The sequence below is a fragment of the Miniopterus natalensis genome, chromosome X (assembly GCF_054644295.1).
Source record: "Miniopterus natalensis isolate mMinNat1 chromosome X, mMinNat1.hap1, whole genome shotgun sequence".
In the NCBI taxonomy this organism is placed as follows: domain Eukaryota; kingdom Metazoa; phylum Chordata; class Mammalia; order Chiroptera; family Miniopteridae; genus Miniopterus; species Miniopterus natalensis.
Genome location: NC_142103.1, coordinates 49,292,152 through 49,318,373, shown reverse-complemented (window position 1 = coordinate 49,318,373; position 26,222 = coordinate 49,292,152). Strand labels below are relative to the sequence as shown.

The window sequence follows — 26,222 nt, the reverse complement described above, 5'->3', positions numbered from 1 at the left end:
TCCCATGGGAGCTTCTGAAAATGCTTATTTCAGCTATATCCCAAGAACACACTCCCACAAGTGATGGGGAAATCTGGCCCACTAATTTCTCCAGCAACATTACCAGGCAAGAGAGGGAGTTTCTTTGTTAAGCTTAGGAAGAATATCAGGCTTGGGAAGAATCTGGAGGTTTTTCAAAATAACCAATCAACTTCCCAACCTTTTGCAGGATTTTGATATGTCTACCTCCTAACCAATCTATTTTGTACATCTTTCAGGGTTTTGTCTCTTAACCAATCTTATCCTTTCCCCGGGTTAGATTGATGGGCCTCTATGGTCGCCATCTTTGCTCCTGTTGGGCATTACCTCCAACTTCATTGTTTTATCCCTTCTCCCAGTGATCTGTGGAGAACACACCAGTGGTTCCCTGGGGAGTGTGTGAAGCTGTAACTTTCTGGTAAAGCAAGCAGGCTTGTGCTCCCTAGTTTATTATGCTTAATGATATTAGATGGGTCAGGTACAAAAGCCAGGTACAGAAACTAGGGTACAGAAACTCACCAGGGCAGGAATCCCCAGATGTCTAACAAGGGGGGAAACTGGGAAGATAAGAACCTTGTCCCCAGGGTAATCTATCCTCCCATAGCATATCACTGGTCACACTGTTTCAGACCCTCTGAATGTTCCTCCCTAAAGATAAGATCTAGGCCTAGATTGTCATATTTCAGCTCCAGGCCCAGATAAGTGGTGAAACCAGGCCAGAGGCACCCTGGCTTACTCAGGACCGTACACATGACCTCCTTCCCGGGCATTGACCATTCAGTGGAGACCGCAATGCAGCAAGAGCACACCTGGAAAGCTGGTGAATATTCTATTGAGACACTCTCCTGAGACCTCCCCTCAGATTCCCAGATGCAGGAAAGAGAAAAATACGCTCAGGACAAAGGATCCAGTCCAGAGCCATCTCCATCCCTCCAAGGGAACCCCATGAGACTTTCAAAATGGGAGCAATGGGCATCAGCAGCTTATCTGGGCTTACCCCCTGGACCTGTCTGTATGGTCCCAGAACCTACTTCCAAGGTCCCCTTCTCTCTCTCTGACTTCTCAGTGAGCCAAAACAGCCAGGACTAAGCTCTCTTGTTACTTCTTTCTTGTTTCACTGTCCCAAGTGTATTTTTGCTGTCATCATGGACCCAATACCCTTTGGCTCAGTGCAGTGAGCCTTTTGGATATCCCCATCCCTTTTTAATAAATTTAATTTTTCTTTATTCACCTGTCTGCGACGTCTACTTAGCCTACCGATGCACCACCAACATTAACTTCTCAAATGTCTGATTTCCTTTGCTCCCTTCTTTATTAATACTTAGCTACCTATGCTAACAAGGGGAGGGTCTGAACCTCATGACCAGCAACATGCTATGGGAGGAAAGGTTACCCTGGGGGCAAGGTCCTTGTTTTCCCAGTTTTCCCAGTTGCTAGGCACCCGGGGCTTTCCACTCTGGTGACCCCCAGTACCTGGCCTATCATTCCTTACTCTGCTCATGTCTGTTAACTGCCTACCACAGGAGACTTGACTTTGTGTGGTAAACACATGATACAATATATGGATGATGTATTATAGAATTGTACACTTGAAACTTATATAATTTTATTAACCAATGTCACCCCAATAAACTCAATAAATAAAAGAGAAAAAAAGAAGTGAATTTCTTGCAAGACTGTGAAGCAGGAAGAAGTCATGGTAAGGAACAAAACACTTGGATAAACAGTGGGGAATAATTGTACAAATTAACATTTAATGTTCTCTTTTTAAAAAAGATCAGTATCTTAAAGTCATTAAATTTTAAAGACATTTTAAAGCATTTTAAAGAAATTACATTTAACAAATATTATAACACTATTATTACCTTTTTAAACAAAAAAGTAAAATTCTAACAGTTAAGCTGTGTTTTTATACTTTAAACTTTCAGAATAAACAGGAAAAAAAAACACAAAAAACAAACCTATGGTAATACATGACAAATCAAAGTCAAATACTCTGTTCCTGATTGAAGTGTACAACTCATGGAAACTCTGAATTTATAGAAACCAAAATTTTAATTTTCTTTGCCCACAATATCCTCTAAAGGGAATGCTTTCTTAAACAACTGGGTGATGCTGACGAACAGTTCTACCTCTCATTAGAGGTAAATGATTTTGTCTTTTTCCTGTTTTACTGAATAAACTACGTTATTTCCTCTTGTAACTGTACAAGTCCGCAGTTCTCTACAGGATATCTTGGTAGAAAGGGTAAGGTTCTTGGCTTTCTCTTCATACATTAAAAAATAGAACTAAATAATCTCTCTGAATTTAAAATGACTGTGAATTTCAGCTGCCTCCACTGCAAATGTAATCCTGAATCTGCTAATATCTTACTTTTAAGGGATGTATTGTTATGAAGAATGGAGACTACAGTGAGGTAATATTTATTTATATACATCTGAAGTTTAAATGATTAAAATGTTCACTGAAACTGCTGCATGCTTTGTATAAGGAAATGTTGTCTAGATGCAAAGTTCCTTTCTCCACAATTTAGTATGCAATTGACATAAACTAAGAATCCTGACTTAAACATTGCTCCTGGCAAATTGATGTTAAATTTAAGATAATGGTTGATTAAACATATTTCTGTTAGTGTGAGCAGTGGAGGGGAAAAAACTCAAAAATTTAAATCCAGAGTTTTATCAACCAAATTAGGCAGCGTTCAAATGATAAATACATTTAAATGCCTAAATCTTTTAGTAAGATGAGACTTGACCTGTTTCCTTGATTGGGACATTTTTCATGCAAGTGTTCAGGGGTGGGACATGAGAGCTTCAAATAGCACAAAAAGATTTTTATCAAGCCCAAGAACCTAGCACAGCTCTCAAATCTCAGAGGGGTGGATTCTCAATTTATGATAAACATTTCCTTGGATGTATTTTTTAATTTCAGAAAATGGGAAACATTTTAAGAAGGAGATCTAAGTGTTGTGCTTTCTTTGTTAGGAGGAATTTTTTCTGTTTTCCTTACTTGAAATAATAAAAAGGCTGTTGCCTTTTATAAAAGCCTGCTAATTTCACATTTGGAGTTTGATTTTTAAGTATGTAAGATTATTCAGAATATGTAAAAATTATATACATCTGAAGTTAGTGCAAGTCATCTAAGATATCAGTGAGATCTATGGTTATTGATATCTTCAGTGTATTTTTTATGTATTGAATTCCCTCAGATTAAACAGTTGGAGATACTAAATTCCCTCTTAGTAAAAGGTGGCTCAATAAAGATTTTTACAGTGAAATATTAGGATAAAGGCTTTATTGTGTGTACTGCTAGATTTATTTTCCAGGAACAAAATGTAACTAACAGCTGTAGACTGCATGAGCATGACTCACAGGATGGCACTAACTCCATATTATGGTTGCCAAATGGCACCATATGCTGGATATTGAAAGCAGCTCTACCTAATCTTTTTGACCACAAGTATAGGTGGGGCTTTTCCTCCATCAAAGCAGTTCCAAAGTGGCTGAGACTTGGGACAGTGTATGAAACTCAGGGAGGCAATGCAGCTGCAGGGCTTTAGGAACTTCCAGAAGAGCTGAGATCAGCAGCGTTCCTTGGAATGATCTTCCCCAGAAATTGTGTTTTGGCAGGACTATGAAGAAAGGACCTCCTCAGCAGATTTAGAAGCTCTGGATTGAGTCTTTTCTTCCCAATCTACTCCCCTTCCCTCACCCATCTAGCAAGTTAACTGAGGAGAAGGCTAATTATTTAACCAGCTTCTGAAGCTGGGTGGGAGGAGGGAGGAAATGAATCACCTCTGTATCCCTAACAGCAAAGTTTAGTCTAAAGCTGGTTCTTAGAAAGGACTAGGTGTTTACTGAATTGTAGAGTCCTAGGGTGAGGGAGGGTTCTGTTGGCTGACTTTACTGAGGTCTTGCTTACTGCAGTTGTGAATGCGACTGTCCTAGAAGAGTGAGAACTTTTTTTTTTTTAAATATATCTTTATTGATTTCAGAGAGAGGAAAGGAGAGAGAGAGAGATAGAAACATCAATGATGAGAGAGTCATTGATAGAGCCCACAACCCGGGCATGTGCCCTGACCGGGAATTGAACTCCAATCACCTGGATCCCCAGGTCAATGCTCAACCCCTGAGCCACACCCGGCCCAGCATAGAAGAATGAGAAATTAATCATTAGTGCTTGAGACAGTTTTCCACTTGGTCAAAATTTTTGCTTAAGATTGAGAAATAACACTTGCATATAATTTCTGGGAGTATTAAAGGATAGCATACTACTAGAATTAGATTTACAAACTGGCCACTGCTTAAGCCTTTTATTTTAAGACTGAGAGAAGGCACCCCCAACCCAATGTGTCGCCTAGTTTTAACTGTGTGTCTGATTCTAACCAGAAATGAAACTATTAGTAATCTATTACCAGAAGTTACTTACTGCGTCACTAAATTCCTATTTTTTGAGCTATAAATGTTCCTGAGTGTGGTAAAGGCTAAAGTAAAGACAATACAGTGAATGCATTTATGAGCTTAATTTATCAAACAGCTGCTAGATTTTCTCAAACAAGGAATGCTGGCACTTCAGAAGGTACTAGTTTATTGAAAAGAGGACAATGGGAGGAAAAGAGAATACAATACAGTGTAAAGGAAAGGGAAGTTTGCTAACTTCATACACCATGCCTACTTATTAGCCAGAAGTGTATAATACACATGTTTTATACCTATGAACATAACAATGAATAGCCCAGAGAGCGCGCAGTGACAATCATGGGGTTAACATTTCTTTTCTGGCTTTAGACTGGAACAATGTTTCTGTATTACTGTGGGCTACAAAGTTGTTTTGGATTTACCATCAAATTTCCTGAATGTCTCCTGAGAGCTGACTCTGACAGGAGATTCAGTTCATTGGCTGCGGAATAAGCATATTTTCTTTTTTCTCGGAGAGGCTTCTGAAGGATTTTTAATTGTATTTGCTAATGCCAGAGAGCAACGTGTATGTCAAACAAAACCAAGCAGAAACCTATTTCTTAATTGTGGATCAATATTCATAAGAATGAATAGTATGGGAAGTCAGGAATTGGTAGATCATAAGATAATTTTCTCCACAGTGTGTTATATATGAAAAACATGAGATAAGTGCTTTTTGATTGATTTCCTCATGGATCCAGGCAATTGTGCTTTAGCACATCTCAAGAGGAAGTCTTTTTTTAACCTTTTGTTTTGAAATATTTTTATAAAAAATTATAAAAATTATAAAAATAGTATAGAGCATCCCTATATACCCTTTACACAGCTTTCCTCAAAGATAAGATCTTACAAAACTATAGCACATTACCAAAAACATGAAACTGACATTAGTATAATACTATTTAATGAAACTACAGGCCACATTTAGATTCTGCCAATTTTTACATGGACTAATTTGTGCGTATATGTATAATTCTATGAAATTTTATAACATATATATTTGTGTAGCCACCACCACAATCAAGATTCAGAATTGTTCCATGACCCACCACAAAAAAACAAACAAACAATAAAAAAACAGAAAACAAAAAATACCTTTGTGCTACATCTTTACCATACAATTCTCATCCCTAAAATTCTGGCAACTACTGATATGTTGTTTTCCATCTCTATAATTCTGTCATTTTGAGAATATTATATAAATGTAAACTTTTTTCAGATTGGATTTTTTTCATTTAGCATAATGTCCTTGAGACCTATGCAAGCTGTTGTGTGTTTCAATAGTCGGTTCATTTTTATGGCTGAGTAGTACTCCATTTTACAGATATACCACAGTTGTTTATTCATTTACCCAATGAAGGGCATTTGGGTTGTTTTCATTTTGGGGATATTACAAATAAAGTTGCTATAAAAATTAATGTACAAGTTTTTGTGTGGACAGACATATTTTGATTTCTCTTCAGTATTGACCTAGGTTATACAGTAAGTGAATGTTTAGTTTTATAAAAACTGCAAAGTGTTTCTTAGAAGGTACCATTTACCATTCTTAACAGCAATCATAATAGATCGAGTTCTTAATCCTAGTCAGCACTTTTTGCTGTCTGTCCTTTTTTATTTTTATAGTACATTCTAAAAGGTATGTTCTGGTGTCCCATTGTAGTTTCAAATCACATTTTCCTAAAGGCTGTTGATGTTGAATATCTTTTAATATGCTCTTCAGTGAATTGACTGTTTATGTCCTTTGTGAATTTTCTGAGTTTTTTGTTTTGTTACTGTTAACATTTGAGAGTTCTTTTTTTGTGTGTGTATAGGTAAAATTCTTTTTAAAAATTTAATTTAGTGGGTTGATATTGGTTTGAAAGACCATATAGGCTTCAAGTACACAACTAAATAAAATATAATCTACACTCTGCATCGTGCACACAAGAAAAGTCTCATTCTGTCCCCATTTTCCCCTTTGCCCACCTCCACCTACCCCTACTCCCCTTTCCCTCTGGCTATCCCCACACTGTTGTCTGAGACTATGAGATATATATATATATATATATATATATATATATATATATATATATATATATATATATATATATCTATAAATAATTTCCAGGGTGATGCAAAAGAAGGTTTATAGTTATGAGTATTTGAAACACAGAGTATATTCTTGTATTATTTCTTATTATTTATTATATTATTTTCCATACTAACAACTGTAAACCTACGTTTGCCTTACCCTGCATATGTGTGTGTTTGTCAAATCCTTTCACTTTCTTTCATCCAGTCCCCCAACACCCCTCCCATCTGACAGCTGTAAGTTTGTTTCATGTATCCATGTCTCTGTTTCTATTTTGTTTGTCAGTTTATTTTGTTCATTAGATTCTACATATAAGTGAAATCATATGGTATTTGTCTTTCTCTGACTAATTTATTTCACTTAGCATAATAATTTCCAGGTCCATCTATGCTGTTGCAAAAGGTAAGATTTCCTTTTTTTTTTTTTTAAAATATAACCAAGTAGAATTCCACTGTGTAAATGTACCACAGTTGTGGTTTTTTATCCACTCATCTATTAAAGGGCACTTAGGATGTTTCCATATATTCGCTATTGTAAGTAATGTTGCAATGAAGATAGAGGTGCATACATTATTTCTGATTTGTGTTTTGGGATTCTTAAGATATATTCCCAGAAGTGAGATCACTAGGTCAAAAGACAGTTCCATTTTTAATATTTTGAGGAAACTCCACACTGTTTTCCACAGTGACTGCACTAGTCTGTATTCCCACCAACAGTGCAGGAGGGTTCCCTTTTCTCCACATCCTTGGCAGCACTTGCTGTTTGTTGATTTATTGATAGTAGCTATTCTAGCAGGTGTAAGGTGATATATCATTGTGGTTTTAATTTGCATCTCTCTGATGATTAGTGACATTGAGAATTTTTTCATATGTCTATTGGCCACCTGTATGTCCTCTTTGGAAAACTATCTATTCTGTTCCTTGGCCCATTTTTTTCTTTCTGGTGTTGAGTTGTAAAAGTTCTTTATACTTTTTGGAAGTTAACCCCTTAACAGATATATCATTGGCAAATATGTTCTCCCATTTAGTGGGTTCCATTTTCATTTTGTTGATGGTTTCTTTTGCTGTGTACTCACATTTGTTTATTTATTTATATTTTGTTCCCCTTGCCCTAGGAGATATATTGGCAAAAATATTGTTATGAGAGATGTCTCAGATTTTACTCCCTCTGTTTCGTCTAGGGTTTTCATTTTTTCATGACTTCCATTTAAGTCTTTTATCCATTTTGAGTTTATTTTTGTGTATGGTGTAAGTTTTTGCATGTACCTGTCCAATTTTCCTCACACCATTTACTGAAGAGAGTGTCTTTACTCCATCATATGTTCTTGCCTCTTGTGTGAAATATTAATGGACCATAAAGGCGTGGGTTTTTTCTCAGCTCTCTGTTTTGTTCCCTTGATCTATATGCCTGTTGTTATGCCTGTACCTGGCTGTTTTAATTGCAATGACCTTGTAGGATAATTTGATACCAGGTATTGCTACATGTCCAACTTTGTTCTTTCTCAACATTGCTGAGGGCTATTCAGAATCTTTTTTGGTTCAATATAAATTTTTGGAATATTTTTTCTAGATCTATAAAATTCTTCATTGGTATTTAATAAGAATTGTGTTGAATCTATAGATCGATTTGAGTAGTATGGACATTTTAATGATGTTTATTCTTCCAATCCATGAATACAATATTGTATGTGCTTCCACTTGTTTCTATCTTCCTGTTTTGTTCCTCTGTGTCTTATAATTTTCCCAGTACAAATATTATACCTCCTCGGTTAAATTTATTCCTAGGTACTTTATTTTTTTAATTGCAATAATAAATGGGATTGTTTACTTAATTTCTCCTTCTGATATTTCATTATTGGTGTGTAAAAATGCCACCAATTTCTGAATATTAATTTTGTATCCTGCTAATTTGCTGAGTTCATTTGTTAGATTTAGTAGTGTTTTGGTGGAATCTTTAAGATTTTCTATATACAATATCATGTCATCTGTGAACAATGAGAATTTTACTTCTTTGTTTCCAATTTGGATGCCCTTTATTTCTTCATTTTGTCTGATTGCTGCTGCTAAGACTTCTTGTCCTATGTTGAATAAGAGTGGTGAAAGTGTACATCCCTGTCCTGTTCCTGATATTGGGGGAAACACTTTTAGCTTTTGCGCAGTGAGTACAATGTTGGCTGTGAGTTTGTCCTATATGGCCTTTATTGTGTTGAGGTATGATCTCTCTATTCCCAGTTTGCTGAGAGATTTTATCAAAAATGGGTGCTGGGGCCAGGCCAGGCATGGTTCAGTGGTCAAATATCCACCTAAGATGCAGGAGATTGCAATTCCATTCCCAGTCAGGGCACATGCATGGGTTGCGAGCTCGATCCCCAGTCGTGGGCATGCAGGAGGCAACCTATCAATGACAACTCTCTATCATTGATGTTTCTATCTCTCTCTCCCTTCCTTTCTTTGAAATCAATAAAAATATATTTTTTTTAAAATGGTGATGAATTTTATCAAATGCTTTTTATGCATCTATTGATATAATGGTGATTTTTATCCTTTTTAAAAAATTTACTTTTATTTTTTTTAATTTTGATTTTTTGTGTGAGATGGTTTCATTATGTATTTATTTACTTATTTTATTTATTTATTTTTATTGTTGAAAATATTACAGACGTCCCGTTTTTACCCCCATTGATCCACTCTACCCCGCATCCGCTCCACCCCTAAGCCTTCCCCATACCAATGTCTGTGTCCATAGGTTATGCTTATAAACATATAAGTTCTTTGATTAATCTCTCCCCACCTACTCCCCCACCCCTGCCTCACCTTCCCTCTGAGATCACTCAGTCTGTTCCATGCTTCTATGCCTCTGGATCTGTTTTGTTCATCAGTTTATTTTGTTTTTTACATTCCACATATAAGTGAGGTCATGTGGTACTTGTCTTTCTCTGACTGGCTTATTTCACTTAACATAATACTCTCCAGGTCCCTCCATGCTACCTCAAAAGATAAGAGGTCCTTCTTTTTCACAGCTGCAAAAAATTTACTTTTATTGTTGAGAGTATTACAGATGTCTTCCATTTTCCCCCCTTTCCCCCTCTCCACCAAGCTGCCGCTCCAACCTAGGCCTTCAGCTCACTGTTGTCTGTGTCTATGGACTATGCATATATGCATATAAGTTCTTTGGTTATTTTCTTCCCGCCCCCTCCCCCTTCCTTCTAAGATCTGTTAGTCTGTTCCACGCTTCCATTTCTCTGTACCTATTTTGTTCATTGGTTTATTTTTTTCATTAGGTTATACATTTTAAATGCGATGTATCATGTTTATGAATCTGCAAATTACCAATTTCACATTCCTGGAATAAATCTTACTTGACCATTGTGTATGATCTTTTTTAATGTATCATTGGACCTAGTTTTCTAATATTTTGTTGAGGATTTTAACATGTATGTTCATTGAGGATATTGGCCTATAATTTTCTTTCTTTGTAGTGTCTTTATCTGGTTTTGGAAATAGGATAATGTTGTCCTCATAAAAAGAGCTTGGAAGTCTTCTCTCCTCTGGAATTTTTTGGAGAAGTTTGAGAAAGATAAAAGTTAATTCTTTGAATGTTTGGTAAAACTTGCCTCTGAAGCCATCAGGCCCAGGACTTTAATTTGCTGGGAGTGTTTTGATTACTGCTTCCAATTTTGTTAGTTGTAATTGGTCTACTCACGTTTTCTAATTCTTTCTGATTCAACTTCAAAAACTTTTATGTTTGTAGAAATTTGTTCATTTCATCCAGGTTGTCCAATCTGTTGGCATATCATTGTCCATAGTATTTATTTACAATCCTTTTTATATCTTTGGAGTGAGTTGTTACTTCTCCTCTTTCATTTCTGACTTTAGTTATTTGGGTCCTCTCGCCTTTTTTTCTGAAGAGCCTGGTTAAATGATCATGAATCTTGTTTACCTTTTCAAAACCAGCTCTTGGTCTCATTGATCTTTTTTTTTTTTTTTTAATATATCTTTATTGATTTCGGAGAGGAAGGGAGAGGAAGAGAGAGATAGATAGAAACATCAATGATGAGAGAGTCATTGATCGAGCCCACAACCCGGGCATGTGCCCTGACTGGGAATCGAACCCCCATGGCCTGGATCCTAGGTCGATGCTCAACAGCTGAGCCACACCCAGCTGGGCTCATTGATCTTTTTTATTTTTACTTTTTCTAGTTTCTATGTAATTTATTTCCACTCTAATCTTTATCATTTCTTTCACTCTACTTTCACTGGGCTTTTTGTTTTTCTTTTTCTAGTTCTTTTAGGTATGGGGTTAGATTGTTTATTAGAGTGTTTTCTTGTTTCTTGGGGTAGGCTGGTAATTCTACAAACTTCACTCTCAGGATTGCTTTCCTTGTATCCTATAGATTTGGGGTTATTGTGTGTTAATTTTTATTTGTTTCCAGGTAACTTTTGATTTCTTCATTGTTCTCATTGTTAACCCATTAATTGTTTATTAACATGTTGTTTAGCTTCCATGTGTTTGAATGTTATTCAGTTTTTTTCCATTGTAATTGATATCTAGTATGATACCCTTGTGGTTAGAGTAGATGCTTGATATAATTTCAATTTTCTTAATTTTGTTTAGACCTCTTTTATGTCCTCACATATGTTCTATCTTTGAGAAAGTTCCACGTGCACTTGAGAGGAATATATTTTCTGCTGCTTTGGGATAAAATGTTCTGTAGATCTCAAATCCGTTCAATCAAGTTTGTTGTTTAAGGTTGCTGTTTCCTTGTTGTTTTGCTGTCTGGAAGATATATCCTTTGATTTAAGTAGGGTGTTAAAATCCCTTAATATGACTGTATTATTGTTCATCTCTCTCTTAATGTCCACCAAGATTTTCTTTATATATGTTGAGTGCATATGTTTACAAGGGTTTGATCCTCTTGTTGTATTGATCTCCTTAGTATTATGTAGTGACTTTCTTTGTCTCTTGTTATGTCCTTTGTTTTGAAATCTATTTTGTCTGATATAAGTATTGCTCTCCTAGCTTTTTAAAAATTTCCATTTGCATGGAATATTTTTTCCATCCTTTCACTTTCAGTCTATGTGTGTCTTTTGTTCTAAGGTGGGTCTCTTGTAGACAGTATATATACGGGTCATGTTTTCTTATCCATTCAGCTACCCTATGTCTTTTGATTCATGCATTTAATTTTTTTACATTTATAATTATTATTGATAGGTACTCATTTATTGTCATTTTATTCTTTATATCTATGGTCTTCTCATTATGTTTTTCTTTTTTTCTTTTTCTTTTTAAAGTAGTTCCTTTAACAATTCTTGCAATACTGGTTTGCTGGTAATGAACTCCTTTAGTTTGTTTTTTTTTGATCTGGGAAGCTCTTTATTTCACTTTCAATTTTAAATGATAGCTTGCTGGATAGGGTAGTCTTGTTTTTAAGCCCTTGCTTTTTATGCCTTTGAATTTTTCATGCCAATCCTTTCTGGCCTGAAGTGTTTCTGTTGAGAATTTAGCTGGTAGCCTTATGGGAGCTCCCTTGTAGGTAACTAACTTTCTTTCTCTTGCTTCTTTTTTATTGTTGCTGTTAATCCTCACCTGAAGATATTTTTTCTATTGATTTTCAGAGAGAGTGGAAGGGAGAGAGGGGGAGAGAGATTGATGTGAGAAAGACACATCAATTGGTTGCCTCCTGCACACACCCCAGTTGGAGCCAGGGATTGATCTTGTAACTCAGGTAAGTGCCCTTGACCAAGAATCAAACCCATGACCCTTCATTGCATGGCTGATGCTCTATCCACATTGGCCAGGGCTCTCTTGCTGTTTTTAAGATTCTCTTTTTGTGTTTAAGCTTTGGAATTTCAGTTATGGTGTGTCTTGCTGTGGTTCTCTTTGGGTTCATCATGATTGGGACTCTCTGTGTTTCCTGAACTTGTGTGACTTTTTCCTTCACTAGTTTAGGGAAATTTTCAGCCATTATTCCTTCAAAGTGATTTTCTATCCCTTACTCACTCTCTTCTTCTGATATCCCTATGATGTGGATGTTGTCACACTTGATTTTTCCCCCAGAGGTCCCTTAGACTTTAATTCCTTTTGGATATGTGGTTTGCAAACATTTTCACCAAGTCTGTGGTTTGTCTTTTTATTCTCTTCATAAGGTCTTCAATAAAGGTAAGTTTTAATTTTTAATGATGTTGAACATGTTGATTTTGTTTATTTTGGGGTTCATTCTTTGGTGGCATGTCTAAGAACATTTTACCAAGCCCTTGACCCTGAAGTTTTTCTGTCTCATCTAAATATTTTATAATTTTTAAATTAGATATATGATTTATTTTTTTGGTAATTTTATATAATATGTGAGGTTTAGATCAACTTTAGTTTATTTTTTATTTGTTTTTAAATGTATTTTAATTGTACCAACATAATTTGTTGACAAACTATTCTTTCTTTATTAAGTTTTGTACCTTCATAAAATATCAGTGTGCTTTGTAAAAATATCAGTGTGGCTCTATTTTTATTTTCTATTGTTTCATAATCTATGTATCTCATCCTCCACTCTCTTGATTACTTTTCCCATATCGTTAGCCTTAAAATTAGGTACTGTGATTCTTTCAACTTTAGTTTTGTTTTTCATAATTGTTTTAGCTCCTTTGTCTTTCCACATGAATGTTAGAAAAAAGTTGTCTATATCTAAATAATACACTCTAGGATTTCAAGCATAATGCTGTTAAACCTCTTTCTTATGTTGGACTGTGAAATTAATGAACATTTTGTGTCTATCCACTTATTTAAGTATTTGATTGCTTTCATCAATGCTTTATAGTTTTCAGCATACAATGCTTGTAACACATTTTGTTACATTTATACCCAAGTAGTCCTTGTTTTTTGAACTATTGCAAATGCAACTGTATTTTAATTTCCACATGTTTTTTGCTTCTTTATAGAAATATAATTGACTCGTGTGCTTTGACCTTGTATCTAATGACCTTCCTAAATTCACTTATTAGCTCTAAAATATTTTTAGGTAGAATTCTTGATATTTTCTACATGTACCATCATATTGCCTAAAAATAGGGATAGTTTTATATTTTTATTTCACTCTGTATTTCCCTTATTTTTTTTTTTTTTTCTTGCTTTGTTGCCCTGGCTAGAATTTCCATTAGTATCTTGAATAAGAGAGGTAAGAGTACACATTCTTTCCTTGTTGCTGAATTTAGAGAGAAAGGGTTTAAGTCTTTCACCAGTATATATAATGTTAAATATAGGTTTTTTAGAGTCTATCAAGTCAGGTAGGTTCCCTTTATTCCTAGTTTTTCATGAGGTTTTAAACTGAATGGGTGTTAGACTTTGTCAAATGTTTATCTACATTAGTTGATATGTTCATGTTAATATAATGGATTATATTGCTTGATTTTAGAATACTGAACCAACCTTGTATTTGTTTAATAAGTTGTATGTATTTATGCTGTATGCTTCTTTATATAATGATGGATTCAATTTGATAATATTTTGTTGATAATTGTACATATGTAATCATGAAAGGTATTGGCCTGTAGTCTTATTTTTTCTTCTGTATTGTCTTTGTCTGGTTTTAATATCAAGGAAATGAGTTGGAAAGTATTCCCTCTGGTTTGTGGAAGTGTTGTGTAGACCTGGTATTATTTCTTTATTAAATGTTTAGTACAGTTTGTCTGTGAACTGATCTGGGCCAGAAGATTAATTTTTGAAGTTTTTAAATTACGATTCAGATTTCTTTAATAGTTATAAGACTATTCATATTATTTGTTTTATCTTGGGAAAGTTTAGTCATTTGCACTTTGCAAGACATTGGCATATTTCATCTAACTTGTCAAACTTAAATGCACAGAATTGTTCATAGTATTACCCTATTAGACTTTTGATGTCTGCAAGGTCTACAACAGCATCCTTTTTTAAAAATTTATATTTATTGCCCAGCTGGGTGTAGCTCAGTGGTTGAGCATCGACCTAAGATCCAGGCGATCAGGGTTCGATTCCCAGCCAGGGCACATGCCCGGGTTGTGGGCTCCATCCCCAGTCGGGGGCGTGCAAGAGGCAGCCAATCAATGACTCTCTCATCACTGATGTTTCTATCTCTCTCTCCCTCTCCTTTCCTCTCTCTGAAATCAATAAAGACATATTAAAAAGAAAATTTATATTTATTGTTGAAAGAATTACAGATATCTCCTTTCTTCTTCCATTAATCCCTTCTACCTTGCACCCACGCCCCGCCCCAGGCCTTCACCACACTGTTTTCTGTGTCCATGGGTTATGCATATATGCATAAAAATTATTTAGTTAATCTCCCTTCCCACCCCACCCCCCCAATCCCACCTTCCCTCTGAGTTTCATCAGTCTGTTTCATGCTTCGATGTCACTGGATATATTTTGTTCATCGGTTTATTTTGTTTTTTAGATTCCACATATAAGTGAGATCATGTGATAGTTGTCTTTCTCAGCAGCACCCATTTTTGATAAAAACTCTCAGCAAAGTGGAAATAGAGGGAACATACCTCAGCATAAGAAAGGCTATATACAACAAACGTACAGCCAATGGGCAAAAACTAAAACCAGTTCTTTTAAAATCTGTGAGAGGCCCTGATGTAGACCTCCAAGGAAGGGCTCCAGATACCCCAGTTCTGACCTGCAACTCCTCCTCCCTTTTAGTCTGCACTTGGCTGGTTGTGTGGACAGGTTTAGGGAATGCAAATGCAGACGGCCCCTTGTTGGAAGTGGTGCAGGATCTCAGCCTTCAAGAAGAGAGCTGATCACTTGCCCTACAGCTCAGGGGGCACCACACCAGAGTTCTCGAAAGGAGGCTCCTAGTGGGTCACACCAGATTTCACAGTTCTGATTTGTGACCCATTTACCAGTGAACCTGCCCCTGTAAGATGGTGCAGGTGGGGTTTGGAGTGATAGCACAAGGTTGCCCCTCTGCTTGGGGTTGCTCTGGCTCTTGTGGGGGGGATGTCCTAGTGAAGGTCTCTGATGAGTGGTTCTAAACAACCAGTTCTGGTTTGTAAAAAGGTTATGGATCTGCCTTTGGCTTGTCATGCTGGCAGGTTTTGGAATGAAAATTCAGGCTTTGGGAATGCAAATTTAGATGGTCCCTTATTGAGGGTGGTGCAAGTGCTTGGCCCTCAAGAAGGGAGCTAGGCACTTGCCCTACAGCTCAGGGTCATCCCACCAGAGCTCCTGAAGGGAAGCTCCTCTGAGATGCACCAGGTTTTACAGTTCTGATTTGTGACCGCTTTTCCAAGTGAGTGTGCCCGTGCAGTACAGAGCAGGTGGGTTTTGGAGTGGTATAGCACAAGTCTGCCCTCTCTGCATGGGACTGCTTCAGCTCCCATGGTGGTAATAGAGAGCCTGTCATCCTGCAGCTCAGTCAGCGGCCCTGGTGCAGGCATCTGACAGGGGGGAAACACAAGGGGGGAAGGGGGGGACGACAAGACACAATGTCCCAGTTCTGGTTTGCACTTTGTTCATGCTGTGGACCTACTTTAGCTTGTGGTACAGGCCGCTTTTGGAATGCAAATCCAGGCTTTGGGAATGCAAATTCAAGTGGTCCCTCACTGGGGGTGGTGCAGGACCTTAGCTGGTTAGTTAGCTGCTGGCTTTCTGGTTTGGTGTTGCCCAGCCAAGGAACTTGAAGGGAGGTTTGCAAGTGCACACCTCCTGTTATTAGGCAGTTTCCTGTAGCCTGGACTCCTGCCCAGGGCACCTTCCTTTGAGGATTGTGCCCTCATACCCCATGGGAGGGAAGATCGGCTCTAATTCCCCAGCCACTCTGTTCAGTGTTCCTCTAAGGCTATCTATAGTTTCTCCAGAGAAAAAAAGCACTGTTCAGGTTCCTTTTGGGTACAGCCTACAATTCTTTATGCCAGACTCAAGCTTGGCAAGATGGTGTTGCCAGTATTTGGAAGACAGTGTTAGTGCACTTTCTCCAGCTGGTCCTGTAAGAATAAAATTTCTGGACCCTGGGAGATGGTGTCTGGGGAAAGTGTGGCATGTTGGCTCGGAACTGGGAACTCAGAAACCTGTCTTCCTGATCTCCAGTGCTATGCCACCCTGATCTCCTCCTTCTGGTTTCTGTATGCACTGAGTCTTTTTCCTTCTACCAAAGCCCCGGGTTAGTGCCTGAAAACAAGTCCCTCGGTGGCCTTCAGGGAGAATTCCCTGGATTCAGGCAGACTCTCTCCCCTTTCCAGTAGGCCAATTCCCCATTTGTTCTTTGCTGCCAAATGTTATGCAGGCTCTTCTTTCAGGTCCTGGTGTTCTGGGTTGGTGGGCCTGGCATGGGATTGTTGCCCTTCTTTCCTCTGCGGGGGCTTTTGCAGCTACAATATTTCTCTGGCTAATGTTGTTGCCTCTAGGTGCAGGGACCAACCCTTTCAGGGCCTCTGCCCCTCTTACCAGTCTCTGTGTAGCTTCTTTTTTTCACTCCTTGGATATAATACTCCTGTTCAGGTGTCTTTCTGTTGTTAATTCAGGTTAATTTTTCTTAGTTTTAGCTGTATCTCAAGTTCGGCACCCGGAGCAGGTGTATATTGCTTTCACCTATTCTGCCATCATCTTTAATCTCTCCTCAATCTGTTTTTAAAAACACTGCATTTGTCCTGAAATATCTGGAAAGAACTAATCCCTCTTGTAACAGTTCACTGTCAAAGCTAGTACTCTAAAATCTGGCATAGGTTTATTTCTGAAAGTTTGAATTATTATTATATAATTACAAAAATATGGTTTTCATATTAGAATTTCTTGGAAAAATAAAAATTACTCTCTAGTGGTAGACAAGAGATTCATGGTTCAGTTTTTGCCAGTAATTCTCTGTGCGAATTTTGAAAATTTAATTTCTTTGGTTTTTTTTGCTTTTGTTTCCTCATCTATAAAAAGTGACAAGGTCAGCCCGGCCAGGCATCGCTCAGCAGTTGAGCATTGGCTTAGTCTCTCATCACTGATGTTTCTATCTCTCTCTCTTTCTCCATTCCTCTCTCTGAAATCAATAAAGATATATTTTTTAAAAAAGTGACACTGTCAGAAGATCTTTTTTTTTTTTTTTTAAATATATCTTTATTGATTTCAGAGAGAGGAAAGGAGAGGGAGAGAGAGAGAGACAGAAACATCAATGATGAGAGAGTCATTGATTGGCTGCAACCCGCAACCCAGGCATGTGCCCTGACCGGGAGTCGAACCCTGATCGCCTGGATCCTAGGTCGATGCTTAACCGCTGAGCCACGCCCGGCCGGGCAAGGTCAGAAGATCTTGATGAACCATAGCAGCTCCAGTATTCTAGGAATCTATAATGAATTTAGAAGTCAACCTTGAAGGACTCTATAAGAAAATATGGATGCTAAAAATATCCAAACTCTTTAAAATACCCTTTAAAGGATTCTTCTGTGGTTACATAGAAGGTTGTTGATACTCCTCTCCTTTAGTATGGTTTCTCTCTTAATTAAATTTGAAAACAAATTATGTGTTAAATACCAAGATATTTGAATGTTGGTATACCTCTGACACCTGGTGGTCAAATCAAGCATCGCAGCTAAATTCTAATTACCCAGACACTCATTCCACTCTTTTCAAAGGAACTTTTCCCCCTTGATTTATTCATTCATCATTCACTCAACAAACACTTAGTGGATACCAACTATGTTCAAGACACTTTATTGTGGAAGAGAAGAAGAAATAATAATGAGTTGGGTTTGTTTTTTGTTTTTTGTTTTTTTAATCTTCACCCGAAGATATTTTTTCCATTGCTCTTTCAGAGAGAGTGGAAGGGGAGGGGAAGAGAGCGAGAGAGAGAGCGAGAGATCAATGTAAGAGAGACATATCAGTTGGTTGCCTCCCACACATGGCCCAACCGGAGCTGAAGATTGACCTTTGCAAGCCAGGTACATGCCCTTGGCCGGAATCGAAACTTGGACCCTTTACTCCACTGGCCTATGCTCTAACCATTGAGCAAAATTGGCCAGGGCAATAATGCGTTTTTTTATTTGTATGAGATTGCAATCTATTTAGGGCAACAGAATATACTCCATGGTAAAGCAAATAACCAAAGCATGCTAGGTATACTAAGTACACTCTCACTAAAGAAAACGATCAAAACTATGAATGCTATGCTTCCACAGGATTGACCTATGGTTTGGAGAGGTCAGAGAAGGCTTCTTGGAGGAAGTGGGCCTTCCCTTTCTTGGGGCTTCAGTTTCTCCATCTGTAAAATTGTGGATATTTTATTGTTGCGTAGGATTTCTGTGAGTGATTGATGGACAGAGTATGTATAAAGTACTTAGTATAGCACCTTGCACACCTTGCACAGGTAGTCATTCAGTGATTATTAACTGTTATAATAAAATCAAAGATAATCAGGGAAGACTTCATGTATATTTTATTCCATAAATTTTATTTCAAAAATAATTCAGGTTCAAGCTTATATGTTTTTTTCTTTAGACTGACTATATACAGCATGAGATTAATTATTTTAGTGGATAAACAAACCACAAAAATGATAGTGTTGGCTACATTTATAGTTTGCTAAAGAAACTGGTCAATTCAGCAAAATAGTCAGCTCAGTTAAAATAACATTCAAAGTAGTTGTTTATTTAAATGAGCTGATTGTTTGATTGCAATGAAGTGTCAGTTAGTAAATACAGTCTATTTGAAAGTCCCATGTCATCAGTGCCAAAGCATCAAATAAGCTGTTTGGCATTTGTGAGCTGTGTGTGGGTTAACCGAATCTTAAAACATTTTAATTGGATGTGTTTGGAGTTGAGTAGACACTTTCTCTGACTCTATGTTGCTTTCAGTAGTTAAGGCTGAGTTTGTCTCATTTTCCCATTAATTACATAAAATGTGAAGCAAACTAACTGCCTTTGCAAGCAATAAAAAATACAAGGAAACATTAAAATCTCATTTATCTTTTATTTTTTTTCTAAATTAGATGCATAAGTCATATTTCCTAAAAAATATCAAACATTTGGGTTGTTAAACTGCCATTTTCAAGGTTAAAATAGGTAGTAATATAGTGGCTTTTTGCCAAAAGCAATAATGTTCTGATAAAAAAAAAGAAAAAGAAAAAAACAAGAACAGACAATGTCATTTTATAAATGAATATCTAACTTGAATTAAGGAAAGGTTTGAGAGAGGACAAGATTGCTGTCTCAGATATTTCAAATGTTTGCAGTGTTTCATGTATAACAGGACTTTATTTGGCTTTGGTAGGCAGAACTGTGTTGAAATGAAAGGGACACAGATTTTGACTCACTAGATAGTTCTCCAAAGAAGTCATACAGATGGCCAACAAACATATGAAAACATGCTCAGTATCACTAATCATAATGGAAAAGCAAATGAAAACCACAACGAGATATCACCTCACACCTGTAAGAATGGCTAATAATAAAAAGTCAACAGACGGCAAATGTTGGTGAGAATGTGGAGAAATGGGAACACCAGCACACTGTTGGTCATATTGTAAGTTGGGGCAGCCACTATTGGAAAAAGAATGGAGGTTCCTCAAATTATTAAATTAGAACTACCATATGATTCATATATAAACTACCATATATTTCATTTATATTAAAAATGAAAAAAAAAGATACATGCACCTCAGTGTTCATGTTAGCATTATTGACAACAGCCAAGATATGAAAGCAGCCTTTGTGTCCATTCAGCCATAAAAAGAATGAAATCTTGCCATTTGCAACAATATGGATGGACCTAGAAAGTATTATGCTAAATGAAATAAGTCAGAGAAAGACAAATACTGTATAATTTCACTTATATGTGTAATGTACTAAACAAAAATAAATCAATAAACTTATAGATACAGAGAACAAACAGAGGGTCACCAAATGAGAGGGGGGCTAAGAGGATAGGCAAAAAATTGAAAGGGATTAATAAGTACATATTGGTAGTTACAGAAGAGTCATGGGGATGTAAAGTACAGCATAGGGAATATAGTCAATAATACTGTAATAACTATGTATGGTGCCAGATCGGTATGAGATTTATAGAAGTGCATAAATATTTAATGATTATGTTATACACCTGAAACTAACATAATATTGTATGCCAACTACACTTTAAACTATTTTAAAAATTTAATCATCCACATTAATAACTTTTAACTGAGCTTGCCCTGAGAGTTGAAGTAGAAATAGTCCCTTCTGTTGCATCTACCATCAGATACCCTCTAGTTCTTCACATACTCTGGTAGTTTCTTAAAATGGTTGCAAAGATAGTCTCAATACATGTGAATGTCTGAAGCTACTATAATTCTGTAAGTAAACACAAATCTTTAAAATAACAGAAGCTCCTGGAATGTGCCATGACTAATAAGCAGAACTAATTTTGCCCTCAGCCAAATTCTGAAAGAGGCAAAGGTAATCTGAATTGCACCATCTTTTTCAAGGCTCTATCCTTCCAAACCTGGTGACCTGGCAGCCATTCCCAGGTTTTTATCCTATGTTTCATTTCCAAAGTTTCATAGACTAACCTGCAACTACTTAATCCCTGATAAGATTGCAGTTAAAAATGAATTAAATTTTCTTTCTCCCAGAGTTGATGATTGGGAAATAAGCTAGATTTCCAATTTAAATACAGATGGAGACACCTGTAAAGCTGAAATGTGGAACCCCACAAGCAGTTAGAATGTATGTTTGGGGCTATTTCTTAATGAGGTCTTGTTTATTGATTATCTCTACAAGTTTGATTATTCCCTCTGACTACAAAGGGGAAAATCTGACTGAGCTTATTGCCAAAATAGTGATCCTTTTGATTCCTGAAAATATCTTCCAAAATACTGTTATCCATTTATAGATTGGCATGATATTTTTAGTTTACACAGAAAAGGCTTTTTGAAAATTCACACTTGAATACTTATTTAGTAGGAAGCAAATATATTTGTATATCTGAATATGAGCTGACATGCCTTTGATGCTATTTTTACTCTATTTTGGGCAGAAATCATCACTCTGATGCTTTCCTTAAGGAAGAAACATAAATCCTCAAGATGGGAAGTAACAGCATAAACAGTACAAGAGCAAAGTGCACTGATCTTCAAATGCCATTTCAGTACACTCTCTATGCAACCACCTACATCCTCATATTCATCCCTGGTCTTCTGGCCAACAGTGCAGCCTTGTGGGTTCTGTGCCGCTTCATCAGCAAGAAAAATAAAGCCATCATTTTCATGATCAACCTCTCTGTAGCTGACCTTGCTCATGTGCTCTCCTTACCCCTCCGGATTTACTACTACATCAGCCACCAGTGGCCTTTCCAGAGGACCCTTTGCCTGCTGTGCTTCTACCTGAAGTATCTCAACATGTATGCCAGCATTTGCTTCCTGACCTGTATCAGCCTTCAGAGGTGCTTCTTTCTCCTCAAACCCTTCAGGGCCAGAGACTGGAAGCGTAGGTACGACGTGGGCATCAGTGCTGCCATCTGGGTTATTGTGGGCACTGCCTGTTTGCCACTTCCAATTCTGAGAAGTACAGACTTAACCAACAACACCGAATTCTGCTTTGCAGATTTAGGGCTTCAACACATTAGTATGGCTTCTTCCATTGGCATGGTAACTGTAGCTGAACTTGGAGGGTTTGTATTACCTGTTATAATTATTAGTTATTGCACATGGAAAACCAGAAAATCTTTACGGGAATTCCAAGTTCCCCATCAGAATATGAAAGAAAGAAAAAAGGCTTTGTGGATGGTCCTGATGTGTGCAGTGGTGTTCATTGTGTGTTTTACCCCTTACCACCTCAACTTCCCACTTTTTATGATGGTGAAGCAACATGTCTTTTCAAACTGCTTTTTTATCAAGAGTACTCTATGTTTCCACATCATTTCCCTGTGTCTTGCAAATCTGAATTGCTGTCTTGATCCAGTTGTGTATTATTTTATGACCTCAGAATTTCGTGATAGGTTTTCAGAACATGGTGGCATGATTTTTCAATCATGTGTGAGATGCAAGGACAGTGTTTTGGAAATTCATCACAAGAAGGAGGATCTTCAAACTATCTCTCTTGAATTTTTGGATGATTCCAAGACAACATAATGAAATAATTAGGGAAAATGATCTATATGCTCTGTTAGTTTAGCTATGTCACCTTGAAGATTTTTCTTAAAAAATGATGTTGTTGACTGCCTTAACGAAACATGGCCCCCTCTCCTTCATTCTCAAAATTACTCTTGAAGGAGTTATTCATGCCTATATTTTCTGTCCAAATGGAAACATACTGTTCTATGGAGCACATAAGAAAATGTTTTTCTTGCCCGGCCAGGCATGGCTCAGCGGTTGAGCGTCGACCTAGGATCCAGGCGATCTGGGTTCGATTCACGATCAGGGCACATGCCCAGGTTGAGGACCTGATCCCCAGTTGGGGGCGTGCAGAGGGAGCTGATCAATGACTCTCTCATCATTGATGTTTCTATCTCTCTCTCTCCTTTCCTCTCTCTGAAATCAATAAAGATATATAAAAGAAAAAGAAAAAATATATGTATTTAAATATATCTTTATTGACTTCAGAGAGGGGAAAGGAGAGGGAGAGAAAGAGAGATAGAAACATCAATGATGAGAGAGTCATTGATCGGCTGCAGCCCGCAACCCGGGCATGTGCCCTGACGGGGAATTAAACCCTGATCTCCTGGATCCTAGGTCGATGCTCAACTGCTGAGCCATGCCTGGCTGGGCGAAAATATTTTTCTTTACAGAAATTGAAGAGCAACTGAATTAAATGCACAACTGTTCCTCAGCAATGGGTCCAATCTTTTCACCTTCTCCTACAAGAAACAAAAAAACAAAACACACAACAAAATGTAAATTGAAAACAGGTAGATATAGGTGACTTTTTTAAATGTTTAAAAATGTACATGAGAGCAATATGACCCTAGCTTTATTTAAAAAATAACACACTACTTAAACAACGTAGATTAAAGATGAAAGGTTTATTAATATTAATAGGAGTTATGATAATTGATATTTTTATAATTGGAAATAACTATGAGACTTTTACTTTTTCCTCTTGGGGAAAGAAACAATTAAAATTCATCCCAAGTATCTCATATGTATCAAGAGTTTCACACAGAACACAGACACCTTAAACACAGAATACAATCGTGTTCTAACATATTGCACAAAATTCAGATTTTCAGGGCTTGCAATGAAAGCCCTTTGCTTCAGTATGTGTGATGTGCTCCATGCTTTCATATATTGGCACTCATTCAGAAAATATTTTGTTTAATTTTTTCATTAAAATCAATTGTGCCTCGGTCTGCCTAGATTAATTCACCTATGTACAACCTTAGTCAAAATCTTGCTTGATAGGTTTAAACAATGAAGACTACACACATGCATATAGTTTTTCAGGTGGACCTCATTTCTCACAGGTAATGATATATGTAAAGAAAACATTGGTGTGTTGAATCTTATTGTAAATGGAAAATGAAAAATTGCTATTTCAATAATTACTGTGGTTAAATCATTTTGTAATACAAATCATTTCCATTGGAAAATTCAAAAGAAAATTTCACATATCAGTTTTTATTAAAATAGTATTTTAAAAAGCAGTGGTTAGTTTTATCAAAATACAGTCATGCAACGAATAACAATGCTTTAGTCAATGATGGGTTGCATATATGATGGTCGTCTCATAAGATTATAATGGGGCCAAAAAATTCTTATTGCCTAGTAACATTGTAGCCATTATAATATCATAGTGCAATGCATTACTCATGTGCTTGTGGTGATGCTGTTGTAAACAAACCTATATGCTACCAGTCATATAAAAACATGTAACATACAATTTTGTACAGTACATAATACTTGACAATGATAATAAATGACTATGTTACTGGTTTATGTATTCACCATACTATTTTTTACCATTATTTTAGAGTGTAGCCTTTCTATTTATGAAAAAAATGTTTGCTATAAACCAGTATTTCATGTTGCACTGGCAGCAGGCTTATACATATCGTGTTTACCATATCTCTTGATTGCATTATTTTTTCTTGCACTTGATTTAATCATGTGTTATGTGTTGTTTTTGTTGTATTATAACATGCTGTATAGGCTTGTAGCCTAGGAGCAATAAGGTATACCATACAGCCTAGGTGTGTAGTAGACTCTATCACCTAGGTTTGTGTAAGTGCATGCTATGATGTTCCACAATGACAAAATTGCTTAATGATGCATTAATGATGCATTAGTGAGAAATGCTCAATGATACATTTCTCAGAATATTATCTTATCTCTATATGATCAGAAATTGACAAAATATTTTATTCGTGTGAAATTTTTTTTTTTTTTTAGAGAGAGGAAAGGAGAGGGAGATACAGAGATAGAAACATCAATGATGAGAGAGTCATTGATCGAGCCCACAACCCGGGCATGTGCCCTGACCGGGAATCGAACCCGAGTGCCTGGATCCTAGGTTGACTCTCAACCGCTGAGCCAGGCCTGGCCGGGCTCCTGTGAAATTTTTGTAATAGTGATTGCTTATCTAAACACAAACAGATAACATTTACCACAGGGGTATTACAAAAAACAACAAAAAAAACCCCACGGAGACACAAAAACAAAAAAACAACAAAATAAAACGAGGGGGAAGCTCAAATTCTCTGAAGTCATTTAAGAATCTGCATTTTAAATAGTTGTATCCTATAGAAATGATTGAGTATCTCTTTTAGTACCTAAATATTTAAAACACCATTTTACATGGAAATGTTTCTAAATTGTACTCCTTCCTACTCACTTAAGCAGTTTGTTTTATATAAGAGGACATGGTGTATGAAAGAAGTATTGATTCAGATTCAGAGGACTAGGATCTTAGTTTCAGGCCTTTCACTAATGAGCTATGTGACTTTGCATAAGTTACTTCTCTTTGGTTTTCATTGTTATTAACTGTTCATAAGGGAGTTAGGATAGGTGATCTTAATTTGAGACATACTTTTTAGAATGTGCTTTCTAAACTCCAAAAACCTTTACAAATGATTGTTTTTGTTGTTATTAGTATTAGCATTGTTGTTAATATTTAAGAAGAGCTTCAACTCTAACATTTAATGTAATCTTTTCAGGATGACTGAGGGTCATTTTTACAAAAATCAGTTATTGTACTGTACACATTTTGTTCTCTCAGGGCGATTGAAATCTGTAGTATTGTTTGTACCTACACTAAATTAGCCCTATAAATTTTTATATATATTTGATTTTATAAGAGCTTCTTTCTCCACCATTTAAGGCTATTTGTTCATATTGTCATTGTCAGTGGGAATCTCTAATAAATTCCTTATAATTTTAATTAGTACTTTCTATTATTTTATGGCTTTGAAAATACACTAATTAAGCTAGTTATAACAGAGTTTAAATTGAACAAATATGAATAAAAGCCTGATTATTTTATTTTACTTGGAGAGGATATGCATGGAAAAGGGAAAATCTCCTATGGAACAAAGTGTATGGGTTTTGGTTTATGTATTTTATGACATCTATTTTGGTTATGCAGGACTATTTTTATTTTGCTTCCTTCCTGGTTCTGTTAGCTGTGTTTGTATAGCTAAGGTTGCCAGGTATTTGAATTCCAGTTCCCTGAGATGTGACTAGCTGTTTATGACAACAAAAATTTCTTGGAATATAATATTGCATATATATATATATATATATATATATATAT

At 36.5% G+C, this 26,222-nt stretch overlaps 1 protein-coding gene across 1 annotated transcript; it reads left to right on the top strand.

The window, feature by feature from the left end:
• Positions 1 to 2,304: 2,304 nt before the first annotated feature.
• On the top strand, positions 2,305 to 22,833 carry LOC107537239 (putative P2Y purinoceptor 10). Its single transcript, XM_016213215.2, has 2 exons — positions 2,305 to 2,434; positions 21,514 to 22,833. The coding sequence occupies exon 2, from the start codon at positions 21,563 to 21,565 to the stop codon at positions 22,604 to 22,606; it is 1,044 nt and encodes a 347-aa protein (XP_016068701.2). The 5' UTR covers positions 2,305 to 2,434; positions 21,514 to 21,562; the 3' UTR covers positions 22,607 to 22,833.
• Positions 22,834 to 26,222: the final 3,389 nt, after the last annotated feature.